Source organism: Anser anser (genome assembly GCF_964211835.1).
Source record: "Anser anser genome assembly, chromosome: 2".
Classification (NCBI taxonomy): Eukaryota; Metazoa; Chordata; class Aves; order Anseriformes; family Anatidae; genus Anser; species Anser anser.
The window spans coordinates 145,857,460-145,872,333 of record NC_139721.1 but is presented as its reverse complement, the minus strand read 5'-3'; the positions used below and the strand labels follow the sequence as shown (position 1 = coordinate 145,872,333).

At 34.9% G+C, this 14,874-nt stretch overlaps 1 protein-coding gene across 6 annotated transcripts in view; it reads left to right on the top strand.

Annotated features, from left to right (window-relative positions):
* Positions 1-14,874, top strand: part of ODAD2 (outer dynein arm docking complex subunit 2) — a 96,146-nt gene that overhangs the window by 10,041 nt on the left and 71,231 nt on the right. For all 6 annotated transcript variants that reach the window (XR_014579472.1, XM_083823650.1, XM_083823652.1 and 3 more), the window contains exons 7-10: positions 700-816; positions 5,117-5,337; positions 7,089-7,211; positions 7,410-7,554. Coding sequence is in view for 5 of the 6 variants with exons in the window: in XM_083823650.1 (XP_083679776.1) it covers positions 700-816; positions 5,117-5,337; positions 7,089-7,211; positions 7,410-7,554 (606 nt within the window). In the remaining variant the exon portion in view is untranslated. The remainder of the gene's footprint in view (positions 1-699; positions 817-5,116; positions 5,338-7,088; positions 7,212-7,409; positions 7,555-14,874) is intronic.

The window sequence follows — 14,874 nt, the reverse complement described above, 5'->3', positions numbered from 1 at the left end:
GCTTGCATTTGTCTGTTTGTAAATCATAAGCAGTTCTTTCTCCTTTAAATGGAACCTTTTTAGAAATTTTTTATTTCTTTTTGTCTACTTTTCATTCTGGTTACCTCTTCCTTTACAAATACTGGTTACCTTTACAAATAACTTTCGTACAGGCATAACAGTCCCCTATGCGGCTTAAGCATTTACCAAAATTTTTTATGTTTCGAAGAGAGACTGATGTCCCTCAGGTATAACTCTACAAATTGCTTTTCCCTAAGATTTTTTTTTAAAAAAAAAAGGAAATTTTGATTTAGGATGTTTTAATGGATAAAAATTAATAAAGCATAGGCTGAGTCAGGTCACATTATTTTCTGATCCTTTTAAACATCCACTGCACTGCATTGGAAGCTCACATTTAGTTGGTTGTTTGCCATGAGCCCTAAACCCTTTTCAGTTGGAGTGCCCACAGTACAGTGAACTTTACCTGATAGTAGTTACCTGCAGAATTTTGTGTAAGATCTTGATATTTGTTGGGATCTGTGGAGGTGATCCATGCATATTCACTGACTGTTATTGAAGTCTGATGCTGATCATGAGGCTTCTGCACCTAATTGTTACAGTGTATGGCCCCTATGTTCTTTAGCAGTATTTTATGATACAGATTAACTTACCTGTGTAAGGTGATACTATTACTAATTTTATATTTATTCTTTTTTGAAGGGTGAGCTAAAGAGTAAAGGTGACATTGACTATGAAAGAAAAAGTGACATATATAAAGATATTGTCACATTTTTAAGGGAGAGATCACCTAGATTTGTAGAAAATATGGCTAAGCAGGTGCGTATTTACTGATACTATGTGTATATTCTACTTTGTAATAACGTAAATTGGTAAGAATTACATTATAGACCTGGTTGAACATTTACTTTCTTTATCAAAGTTAAATCTTTGATTAAATGCAGAATTTTAAAGACTGAAATGCCTTTATTATTTTACTTTGCATTTTTTCAAAGTTTCTACTAAATATATTCATTTTGTAAATAGCTAGATTATCACGTAAAAAGACAGTTATTCTCTATTAAAGAAGTAGTAAACTTAAAAATATTTATTTACAGTACGTACACTATGTTGCTTTTTCAAAATCACTTTCCCAAGAATGTGAAATATTTCAAGTGTTTCATTTATTTGTTTTATTTAATTTTACCATTTAATGTATCTCTGTTGTCAAAGTACTGTCCAGCTTTCCCAGGAGAAGCAGTGTACATAGTTTTATGTCTCTGAAGTCCAGGTTTAATCATTTCTCTACAGCCCTTTCATCCTATTGTCTGTGATACAATGTATGAGTTTCCCAGTCTGTCTTTTAAATTCTATCATTACAAGCCATGACTGAAACAAAACTCAGAAGAGTTTGTATGAAAGGCTATGTGCAGGCTGTGCCACTGTATCTTATGTATCTGGACTGTCCTGTGTTACATGCTTCCTGAATTATTTCTCTCTGTCTATCACCATGTTTTAGTCTATCTTATCTGTCTGCAGGCATCGCCCTTATTCTAATCACAGCTTGAGCTCAGACTATTTCCTGTGCTTCTAAGAAGAATGTTGTAACCAACTTACTATTCCAATAATTGCAATGTAATTGTAATTTTAAGAGCAGTAGGTGCCAGTTTACATACAGGTAGTTGTAGGTTAGAAAGTACTGACACCACAGACATTATTTTATGGATTGTCTAAACCTTGTGTGAAATTAGTTTGGGTTTCCCAATGAGTTAGCTCCACTGTTGTGAGATGGAACATACAAGACTTACTAAGCAACAATTGTTAACCCTTGCAAACATGTAATCCTGAATAAAATATACATTTGCGTTCAACAATTCTATGATAAAAGCACGAAATGTGTGCTTAAAAGAAAGTCCCATGTTAAGAGTCCTAGTGTCTACTTAAAAACCCTGGAGTTGCCTGGGACTCAGGAGTTATTTGTGGAGAGGGCCTGTACTACATGGCCTGTTTCTCTGTAGCATAGCTGCACTGAAGCTTTGCAAACACATCTTCCCCCAGGAATTATCCTGAATGCCCATTACTGGAGCATAGACCTCTGATGGAAAGTAATGAATCTGGAAGCGATGTGCAACTAAATAACGGTTCAACTGGACCTAAGTTCAGCATGTTTTAGCAGAAACCCATCTAACGACAAAATGACAAATGAAAAGAAATAAAGGGACAAACCGCTGTCATATGTACATAAAAGTTTTCTAGAGGAAATAGGAAGCATAATATCAGCAAAGATAGAACACTTACATTGAACATGACACTTGCTATGTACTATTAAAACTAGACTTCATAATACTTATGTTATTAAAAAAAAAGTTTAAATTTTGGAATCATGAATAGAGTTTTTTTCCCCAAAATGTTTTGTGTTTGAAAGCAGATAACACTATTTTAGTTATCATTCTATCATACAGTATTATGTGGTTTGATCCAATATGTGAAGTCAGCTTCTAATTTTGCATAAAAAATTCTGCTTGTATTCTGGTATTATTCTTTATGGAGTACTGGAAATGTTAAAGCAGGAAAATATGATACCCTTATGGAAAAGGTCAACTTTTTATGACAATATTTTCCTGTGATCAAAACCACTTGAATTTTTATCTTCATTCTTTGTGACCCAAATATAAATAATAGCCCAATGTTTTTACAAGAACTGCCTGATTTAAATTTCAGAGCTAAGAGTTATGTATCCAGCTTACACAGTTGCTGTTGTTCCAGTCAGTCAAAAATGCAAGGGTTTCTGGCATTTACTTAGAGTGCTAAACTAGGTAGAGTGAAGAGCATCGTATTTTGTCTGTTACAACAGAATCACACAGTACCACTACAATTTTAGCTGTTTCATCTTTCCTGTCAAAAAACACTTTTCACAGACTTCCAGTGTGCTTATAACAGATTAATAACTTTGTGGTAAAATTCATTACAGGTTAAAGGCTGTCAGAAGTTTCATTGTTATTTATATTCAATTTTGATTGTTGTAAGGAGGAAGTCAATAACAGGGAAAATCACATATGCTTAGGTTCCGATTTGGGGGGATCTAGGACTGATATTTACTTTTCTGAGATACAAAAGCTCGATGGTTTCGAAAGAACAGAGCATTTCAAATTGCATACATAAATACAGTAGCTTATTCTAACAATAATGGAATTAAATGTTAAGTTCTTCTGTTCAGAAGTGTTCTTCTCTATAGAACTCTTTAGAAGAGTTCTAAAGTTTTATCCTATATGCAAAGTTTTCTTTTCTTCTAAAGTTTTTACTTATCCTATATGCAAATATTTCTTTAATGTTATATCTACATATTGGTTTACTTTTATAAATGTGACAGTGTATGAATGTTTTAGATATAGTTACTGCTTGAATAGATTTTCAAAGTGGTTTGGCTTCATATGATGATCATGGAAGCTAAAATAAGGTAATATTTTAAATATTAATAAACATTTAAAATATTAATAATTGTAAATATGAATGTGGATGTTAAATAAAGCGTGTACCCTTCTGTACTGTTTTTCTGCCCTGCTTATAAATATAATGTAGCTACTCAAGAAATGTTTACATGCTAGGTAAGAGTAAATAAATAGAATTTATGCCATTTTCCTTCAGTTGTCATATAGAATCATATAAGTCATTTATTCTGTATTTCCTGACTGTGTAAATTACTGAAGAATGTAAACTATACCATTTTAACAGTTTACAAATATCATATCCTGTTGCCTTTCTGATGAGCTAGTTCAGTACATTCTGCATTCTAAAATTAAAATTTAAACAAGTTTAGACTGTAGAGCTGCACTACATTTTATTTAAAGGAAAATCAGCTCTACTCTAGAACTCTAAAAAGTACAGAAGTATTTTCAGGCTTCCCTGTATAAAATAAAATATGACTAGAAACAATTTTGATTGATTTTCTGAGGAGAGGAGAGCTTCAAAAAGCTTATTATGTATACATTTACTGCAAAACCAATTAACTTTTATAATATCTTGTTTAAGCTAACATTTAGAAGTGCTGTGTTGGTATATAGCACTGTAGGAAACAAGCTTTAAAAATGTGTTTAGCTGGTCTAGCGACAGCATCAGTCCCCTCATGATTTGACTATCATGGTAAATTGTCCTGTTTAAAGTATGTTTTTAGAATGAGAGAATTAACAAGAATTAATTTACTATTGGGTGGTTGGGTCAGCAAGCCAGGAACAGCCGATTCTCATCAGAGACTAATCGAAGACAGACCGTGCTGTGACAGTCTCCTTAAAACTGCCTTGAATCAGATACATAAAGGAATGTCTTCACCTTTCTGGTAGTGACAGCTGCAATAATAATAAGTAACGATCATATGCTGTCTTTCCTGTGAAAATTGAATATGTTCCAATAGAAAATAACAGTTCACAAGAGTCCTTTCTGTTCTGGATATTTTTGATCAGCCACGGTACCAAACACAGACAGCTGAAGGATTCGTAGGTGCCACTCAGCTCCACTCTTGCATGTGACTTGTTCACCAATGTCTTGTCCTGAGAGACACAAAATGGAAAAAAATTAAATGGATTATATTTATATTCTGACTATAAAACTATTCTAAACTATATCAAATTAAATTACTTGGAACTGAAGTCTAGCAGTTTATCATAGCCTATTTTCAGTTTTATGTCCATTATTTTTTCTGTGGGATTTTTTTGTAAATCCTTTATGCAGGGAAATAGGTTTTTATATAAATGGTCCATTGAAAGCCGAATGACTGAGTCTTAAAGCTCATTTGGTATTAGGTTCTATAGTCTTAGTCTTAGTCTTCTGCTTGTGTCACAAATTATTTAACACAGTAGAAATTGAACAACACTCAATATCCAAGTATATTCAAGAAGTTCCAAATTTAACTTGTTCATTTATTTCAAAAAATTTAGTTTACATACAGTAACAGATACTTTTCGTATTAATTTAACATTTCATTCTTTTAAAGGTAGTCTTATTGTATGCCTATAATTTAATTCCACATTTAATAAATACATTTTTAAATCACTGCATCCTGGAATTTTGCTTATAACTTATTGTTTTAATGTGCATTATTCATATAACAGTATGGCTGACAAACCGTGTCTCCTTCTTTTGTTAGCAATATACTTTTTTTAAAGAACCAACATATGAGAAAAATTATCAGCATGTAGAAGTAGTTGATGCTAAGGTCTCTGGCCAATCCCAGAACCATTATGATTACACAGAAAAGAACGTACATGAGAAAGTGAAAAGTTCTGCTGCAAAAAGCAAATCCACTGACAAGAAGAAATTAGAACCATCTATGAAGTGGAAGAACATTGGGCTTTCTGCTGCCCGGAGGTAAGTAGTTGTCACCTTCCTAATTGAATTTTCAATAGATCTCTCTAACCTGTGCTAGCGATTGGACTGCCTGTTACAGTTTGCATTATTATCCCAAGTTAAGAGCAATAAAACAAAGTCTACTACATGCAAATGTCTAAGGAAAGAGACCTGACTAGCAGAGGAATTTCTTACTCTTCTCTCCTATCATATAACAAATTTGATGATGTTACAGCAAGACAAGGCAGGGAAATTTCTTGGAACCACCTGCATTGCTTGGTCCTACAGGACTGTCATGTTGTCATAGTTTTGGTGCAAAGTGCCCTTTAAAGCAAGAAAGAGTAGACAATATAATTTGAACAACACTTTCTAAGGGAGGCAGAGGACATCCAGGATAGAAAAACAAGATGACTCTCAATTATAACACCAATTTTTAATATTTCCAAATCATATGAGCTACTTTTCTAACTCTTTTTAGCAACAGTCTTCACTAATGGGGCTATCTCAAAGTTCGGATACCCAAAATAGAGTATACATATATTGGATACTCTATTTTAGATTTTTCATCTGAAATCAGAACCCTATTTCTGATTTCATAATTTCTTATTTTGTGTTAGTAGATGAAAAAAAAGGCTTTAATTGCCATCTTACAAAAATAAGAGGTCAATATCCTCCCAGGTTTGCCATTTTGACATGTTGACATGTTGCAAAAAATGTTTTATGAGGTTTTGGATGTGTCCTACAGTCATCAGTTTAAAAAAAAAAAAAAAGTGGTTTGCCAGGAAAAAGAGCTTATTTTTTTCCACAATCATTATTTCAGTCTAGATGTAGTGAAATTGGGTGTAATCATACTTTCATAAACAAACCATGAGTATTCTCCCTTATTGTTATGACTGGGATAGTATGACCAACCCAGGCTCAAAAGGACATTTTGTTTTCACAATATTATAAATTAGGAACAAAAAAAGTACCAGTGATTTTGCCCAGCTGGGTCTGGGACTCCTCTTGGAATACGAGGGAAGGAAGATAGATTGTATGCTCCGTGATCAAAGCTACAGAACAGCTCAATGGAAGAAAAAACAACTAGACGAACTAGAACTCTTTTGCGTTGAAAAAAGATGCCTGGGGGACAGTAAAAGAGAGATTAAAAAAGAAAAAAGACTGAAGAAGGTGTCTGTTCTAATACAAGAACACATGATAGCAAATGAAATGAGCCTCAATGAGACCAGTTCAGTCTCATAAAGGGACATATTTTTCACAAAACGTGGCTAAGCTCTAATTATTCTTTTTTGCCACAGGAGGGTAGAGGCCATTCAATTATGTGAGTTAAAAAAGCAACCAAGACAAAGTAATGGAAGAAATATCCATCCAAAACCGTTAATGTAGGGACACTTAGGATTTCCCTGAACTAGAATTTGCTGAGGAATATTCTGGAAAAAAGTATTCCTCTGTTGTTCTCCTGCTGCTACCTAGATAGATGCTATTCATCATAGTTAAAGATGGTAACCTAGGATAGATGGTCTGGCTACATATACTTATTCTTTGGTCTTGTGTTGCATACAGGTCAGCATAATGCAAATTTTCTAATATTCCACTGTTTTCCTGAAGCAAAATTAGTTACTTAAGACAGAACGTTTTCTTTTTAATGAAGGTTATTGTGCAGGTTCATAAACTCATCTGATCTGATATATGTGTCCAACCATAACTTTTGGTTATATATATATATTTATGTAAAATAACATTTTTTTTTTTAATAAAAATGAATATTTTAGTGCCAAAGCTGCAAAAAATGTTAATGAAGAACAACGGAGAAGTAGTAGTATGTCTACAAAAATCAAAAAGAAAGCCACTGGTATTTCTTCTGAATCTGTTAAAATGCAATCATCTTTGAAATGGTATGGCTTACTTATTTTTCTTCCTTCAATTTTTTATTTGTGTTTTCTGTATCCACTGTATTTATCATCATACTTAATATTTGATAATGATAATTACATTTTGCCAATGCTATTGCTATGCAGAGTTGTCTTATCTATTTAAAATATGCTTGTTCATTTTACTTTATAGCTGGGTGGGTGGTCTTTTTTTATTTTTAGTAAAATATCAGACAAGTCTGAAGAAGTTAGTGAAAGTTCCTCAGAGACTGAGGAAGATGAAGAACAGCCTGTACGTCATCAGGAAGGAAACACTGATTTGCCATCAGAATACTGGGGAATTCAGAAACTTGCAAAATATTTAAAGGTAGGTTAGAAGCGTTGTTTAAAAAAAAAACAAAGAAAGAAAAGCCACTTTTTCCCTTCTACATCTGAGGTCACCAGACCAGCTCCTCATCCTTTTTTCCACCCTTCCTTCTCTTTTTTTTTTTTTTTAATTTTTATTTTTTCAGTTGCCCTGCTATGTTGCATGTTCAAATCCTGAAGCTGTGTGTTTTCCTATCACCCACCCTTTTCTCCTGCATTTTTGATCTGCTATTTTTGGCTTATGTAGACCCTTAGATTAAGCCATCTGTTCAGTGTTATTTAATACTTAAGATGGTATAATTTCTTTATTAATTATTAGGTTTCTGTTTTGCTTTTTGAAACTTTCCAAGATATTTCTTTATGTGGATAATAACTTTCAAGAGTTTTTATTAAAACTGAATACTTGCCTAAAGTCTTTCATCAACTATGATTAACGCATAACTGAAGTAGTTCTAACATGGTCTTGTGTCTGGATAGTTTCTGTTGGTGGGCAAGAAAGTGTATGATAAACAGGCATCCTCTAAAACAAACAAACAAAAAGTCTTTTTACGCAGACCTGTTGAAAATCTTTTGGAGCCTATAAATATATATGTTTAGACTTCAGTGTATGTCTGAAAAAAAAACACACCACAAAACAAACCAAAGGCCTCTCCACCATTCTGGAAGACTCTAAAACTAATCATGTTTTTGCCTCAGGAGAAATTCCTTAACAAGTTTGTACAGGAATTTAAGTAATGTAAGTTACTAATAAAAGCACTGTCTTATCTGTTTCTTGGAGTACAGCTACAGCGTATGCTCATCTGACAGATAAAAACGATGGGGCTGGCATTTAGTTCAACAGATATACTAGCGAGGAATAAGAACAGCTTTGGCTCCTTCCAGTCCTTTAACCATTGTAGAAAAGTAACTCAGTCTTTTAATGCACTCTCGCTACTTGTTCTGAGTTTGTCCATGTGGGACCTATTCTGTTTGCTGTAGGACCTATTCTATTTTCTGTAGCCAAAGAAGCACAGAAATGCACTGATAAATACAAGTCCCTACAATTCATTATACCTTATCATTTCTAGGTTGGAACTTTATATTCTTGTTACTGTGGCTATGCTAAAATACCCCTTTGCAAGTTTAATCTGGTGTAACATCCACCATTTAACTTTTTCAGCTATACCCTAATGCTAAGCACACTACATATACACTTTGTGTGATGTAAATTTTTCTACTTGCATGTAATTAGAGTTCAAGATGTTTCAAATCTTTCAATCAATCGATAGCTTGCTTCTGTCTGTTTTGTGATCCACTTCTTTGTAGTCTGCTGAGAGTTGAGAGAAGTAACCATGTTACAGAGGTCCTCCTGGAGAACATATTTGAAAATCCCTACTGTTGATAAATTCACAAAAATCTTTTAATTGGCCCATCTGTGTACCACCCTCTTTACCAAAGGCTTTAAGGCTCTTCTCTCATGATAATATATTTCTCAAGCTCCCTGTCCTATTTAGATTCTTCATATAGACATGTTTGGATTTTAGTGTTGGATGTGATTCAGTACTGAAACATACCTACACTTGCATGAAACCATTTTGAATGAAGTGTGAGAATAGCAAATAGGAAAATATATTTTTCATGCTCCTCCATTTTAGAATTGAGTATATATTGTTCAAGATGTCAACAGGCAAAATTGCTTAATGGCTTAGAACTAGAATTAGAAAGGGGTGTACTTTTGATCATATTGTGAAAACCTGATAGGAAGTATTTGTGATACAAAATTCCATCGTATGAAAAGGTTTTGTTTTGAAAGTTCAGATGTATACTTGTAGTCATGCACACCCATGTCTTCCAATAGCTCTTCTAATTAGAAATAAATTAAACAAAGTACTTGAAAATAAAATAATTTTCTGTCAATTTTTAGCTACGTAAAGCAAGAAATCCCTAGTGTCAGATAAAGCTGAAAAGAGATGCCTCTGTGCCATACCACAGACAGTGGTTGAAATGCTTTATTGATGGAGTGCTACTTTAGCTTGCACATGGAATTCATTTTAATTCAAGTATAAATACTGCATTTCTGGCTAGACTTAGGAGATTTTTTGGCATTCTTGTTGTTCATGTAGGCAAGTGTTCATGACACATGCAACATAAGAGAAAATAAATTTATGACTATGTTATTTAAGTATCTACAAGCATATTTATATAGAAACACATTTTGGAGGACTCGTGTGTTTTCAAACGTTGAATACGTTGTTTGCACATCTTAAAAAAATCAAATAAAATGCCTTAAATAATAGATGTTGGATATACCAAGTTAGAAAATACAGTAATTCATAGGTGCAACAATTTTTGAATGTCTGCTAAAGTAAACAGGATTCACAGTTCAGCAAGACTCTATAACAGATCAATTTGCAAATGCTAAACTTCCATAAAACCTGAAAGATACGTAGGTTTTATACCACTCTTGCATTGCTGTCTTAAAGAGACAGTTGCTTCCTGTATAAAGCAAACTTGCTGGGTCCTGTGGTCTGTACCTGCAGATGGTACAGTTTTTGACATGGACAAAAATCCAATGCAGGGGAAATTCCCTTCTGACTTTTTGCCCTTCCCCGTTTCCCCTCCTTTCTGGGAAAGAGCAGCCATGTTGGAATTGCTCCACTGGGAAGCAGCTGCTTCTGTGGTCTGGCTCCTTGTCCTACCTTCAGGCTTCCCAGGGCTGTGAAACAGAAGATAGAACATGTGTGCTCCTGCATGTCTCCCCATCGGCTTAAGAGTGGGCAGCGAGGAGAGAACAGTGAGCTTGGTGATGGCGTTGTGGTAGGCATCTTTTGGGGCTAGAGTAGATAAAATTGTAATGAGGCACTCTGTTGATGTTTATCCTGAGTGAATCTCACTGTCACAGTCTGGTTCAGATTTTACATTATTTATTAAAATAGTCTTTCTGAAGTATTAGATTTCTGGGGAAAGGACTACATTTTACATGTGAAAAATTTTAGGAATAGGGTGAAGAGACCATATTTTACAGTGACCTTTTTGGTAGAAATGGGGATCATGGTGTAGCAGTGCAGAATCTTCTTTGTGGCAGAGCTGGGGTTGTTCACTGAGGGGAAAAAAAAAAGGAGAAGTGGTGAGAGCTGGGCACCATGCTTTGTGCTGCCTGCTGTCGAGCACTGATTATTGCCAGTTTTAAGATAAAATTGAGATGTTGGGAGGTGATCTGGGGCTAGTGACTGTGCCAGGAATAACTCTAATCTCAGAATAAGTCTTTAATCCTTTAAGCCCTTGTGTCACTCAGTTTTGGTTCCCTGTAAGGGTGTGATTTACGTGTACTCCTATGCCAGGGTGAGCTCCAGACAGAGGTCTGCAGGACCATAGCAACTACAGATTTCTTCCTTCAGTTTCTTACCTGGAAAGTCACTCTATTTTTGGCTCTATTTCAGGGGTACACTAGTGAAACCAGTCAAGTTTCACACTTCCTGTAAAATATCCAATGATTTTGTTTTTGTTTTAAATGATTCCAGTCTGAGCAAATCCTTTCCTAGAGCAGCATTGTTCTGCTACTTCAGAGGTGAACAAACCTGATGTCTCTCCCCAGCTGTTTTCATCTTGTGCCAGGTCCGGGAGCTGGAGAAAGGCTGTGGTGTGCGCAGGAGCTAGGGGGAATGTACCTCAAGCCTGGCCTTGAACACCAGCTCCCAGGTGCAGATGTGCCCAGGTGCTGTGTGGAAGTGGACGGTGGGAACAGAGGACATCTGTCACGTGCCTCAGTGAAATCTCTTTCACTGGACAAGAAGAAGTTTGAAACAGCTGCTGGATACACTGGGTTTATACAGGTCCACTCCACAGCTGCATTTTAGCAGGCCCTTTGGAAGACTGCTTCCTTCCAGCACCATTCTTGTAGCTGGCAGAAGGCCCATCTGTGTTGGGCTTGCCTTATGTGAAGATGGCAAACAGACCAGAAAGACAAGAATGTGCAGGAATGTTCTTCCTGGTCTTCAGCCCTACCCTTTTCTTTCTCCCCAGGTCCCCCCAAAAGTCCTCATTTATTTCTAGGCAACTTGCTTAGGGAATTGAAAGTCAAAGAGATCAGAGCTGTGGGTCTAGTTCTTCTAGTGCATGTGTTGCAGTGAGAATTGGTTGGACAAGAGCTACAGTCCGTCATCCCCTTCACAGTGTGAGCAGAGCAGAGGCAGAAGGCTGTACTGTGGCTGTTGTACCACAGACAGAATGTATTTCCTTTTCTCAGGGAGCTCAAATTTATCAGTTAGGGAAATGCAGCTGTGTGTTGGCTTGCAGGAAGGCACAGTGGTTCCATGACTGAGCTTTTTGTACATGGAGGACACTAGCATTCCTGGGGAGGAAATGTACAGGTTAGGAATGCAGAAAGTCAAATAGACAGTGAAAATATGGAGGGAGGCTCTGCTGGGAGCTAAGATGAAGGATTTGGAATAAGATGTTCACGTAGATATTGTTGATAACCAGTGTGGGAGGGTTTTCTTCCCCAGGAAAAGACAGAAAGGCATCTGGAGGTTGAAATTTAGGGCGCTGGGGCAAACCAGAGTGCAGGAAATCCATGTGTGCATGAAAGTTAGAAATGTGGATAATGGAAGTTGAAACTATTACAGGAACAGGGAGCCTATTTCATGACATTTGAGGACCACAATCTTAAGTGGCAGAATTGTATGTGTGGGGGAATACTTTTGCAATCTGTATGCGTGGTTTGCAGTGTGGCATTTCTCTGCTCAGAGGGAAGGAGGAGCAGCAACAGTGATTCACATACTTCCCTACTATGCATTAGTATAAAGTCAACCACAATTTGTCTCTAAGCTGAGACTTGTCATGTCTGAGGTCTGAAGTTTTAGCTATCTGAAACTTCCTCATAAAATTTTGTGACAGAAGACATCCAGTCTTTCAAAATAATTGATTCTTTTCTTGTGCAAATGAAAGATTAGCCGAAGAGTGTTATGTAGCAGTCTTAGCCCTCCTGCAGTTTAGCAGGTGGTGTATACAGCAACTCTTTTATATGAACCAATTATAAATTTATGGCACTGGGGAAGACATTGATGTGACTAATATTTTTTTCAAAATTTGTGTGAAATAGAGTATAGACATGGTATAACTGTATAACGGAAAAGTATAGCTTTCTTAAGTTACAGTGGTGTTGGACATGTTCCATATTATTAAGATTACATTAGTTCTCATTATAAAATTTTAAATCAACTTCATAAACTATGCATGGATTAAGAAATCAATTTTGGGAGTAGCAGAATAGTGATTCTGTTTTATTTTCAAACACTGAACCTCAAAATAGACCTGAACATTTTAGCCTAAGGAATAAAATGTGACTTCCAATACTAATTCATTTAAAGTGAAACTAATTAAAAGTTATTTTAAGTTGTATAAGACAAGAAAAAATGGTATTAGTGTTACAGTGTACCCACTAAAGTATTAATTCCTTATTTTACCAATTTTACACATTTTAATACTGCTTTAAAGCTTTCTGGTATTCACAGAAAAAGTCTAAAATCTCTAATGTTTTCTGATACCCCTGAATAATTTGCCCAGAGAATTGCAAGTACAATTTTTGGGGAACTAACTGTCTTTCTTAATTTGGTTTCCATTTTCTCAGGAAAATTTACTGTTGGGTAGAACTTTACAGCCATAGCTGAATACTTGGTTAGTTAACATAAAAGCTATGAATTTGGGTAGATATGTAATCAACTTAGAAATTATTTTGTGTGCAATATTATCAAAGGAATTTATCAGTAATCTTGAAATCAGGTCCTTGATGTGCAATAGAGTCAAATATTAGAACCTAACAGCAGTAGCAAAAATATCTATTTTGTATAGGAAATGTATTTCACATTATATTATTTTTTTCATAATCTGTGGTTAAGAGTTAACTGCTTTTCCTTTATAATAATATATTAGCAAGGCTTGCATGAAACTATATTTTAGCTACTAAATAGTAAATAAGTGTATATGAGGAGGTAGAAAATATTTTCACATATAAAATAAGTTTACCAGTGTAATGCATTTTTCCAGGACTGACCGAATTTGCATATATTTTAGACTACCTTACTGGTAGATTATCTAACAATAAACCTTTTATCTTCCCTTATGAAAGTATATGTTGGGAGAATATGAAGGAGGTTATTCAACTGAACTGAAGGATCGAGATGAAAAAATAATTTTGCTGTAGTTTGGCAAAGGGGTAGACTGATATTCTTCAGAAAATAACAAATATATGAGCCATAATCATGTGCCACCTGCTAGTGTTTCTAGGCACATATTTGGCTAACCTTTCAGCCTTGGCAGGTAATCTTTTTATATCCCTCTCTTCTCCGCTGTTCGTGAATGTCTCTTGTTCCTATCTTCTGGTATTAGCCAAGATTTTCTTTTAAATTTCTGAAAAGAACATGCTTGCTGAAAAAAGAATGGGATAAAAACATGGAAAAACTACATTTTATACTTAAGATATGTATTTTTTAACAATCTAGCCAGTGCTGATCATGAAAAAAATCTTTTTTATGATAAATTTACTGGGTAGAAAATATTGGCAAATGGAGAACTCTCAAATTATTATTATAATTGGCAACTCTGAAGAACTTGCATAGCTCTCTCCTCAAAATACTGTACAAACAATCATTCTTCATCATGAGACATATAAAATACATAACTGCCAGTTGATTTTTGACCATAAACACTGATTCTGAGGAATTTCTTTATAGTGGAGGTTAATTAATGTTCTAAGGATTACCCGTTCCTAAGTGTTTTGTAGCTGATGAGATGAAAGGCAAGATAGACATAAAAACAGGAGAAAAAAAAAAAAGTAGAATTCAATGGAAAACAAGAAAGAAGAGATGATCCGTCAAAAATTCAGGGCAAAGGTAAAGAATGTAAAATAACTGAAGTATAATTCTTCCCTTTCTGTGGAATTTTATTCTATTGTAAAAGCAGGTATGTTATATAAATTAATGTGCTACTGCTTTAACTCCACAACTACTATACCTGTAACGTAATTGTAAATCACCACATCTGTCTCAGTCTGACTTAAGATTTTATAATCATGAAATAGATAATCAAGTTGTTGTCTTTCCTAAAGAACATGATTGTGTCTGAAAGCTACCAAGAGTTTTAAGAACAACGTTCCGCATTGGTCTTAAATGTTCCACATTGGATCTCAGCTCAATTTAATCACAGTTTTCTATATACAGTTATTACAGAAGCATGCCTGTGCTTCTGCCATGTCCTCATCTATATTTATTTTTCCTATGCTCTTACTGACTTCAGTTTTTAATATATTTAAAAAAAAAATACTTCTCCAAAGAACATTTTTTCC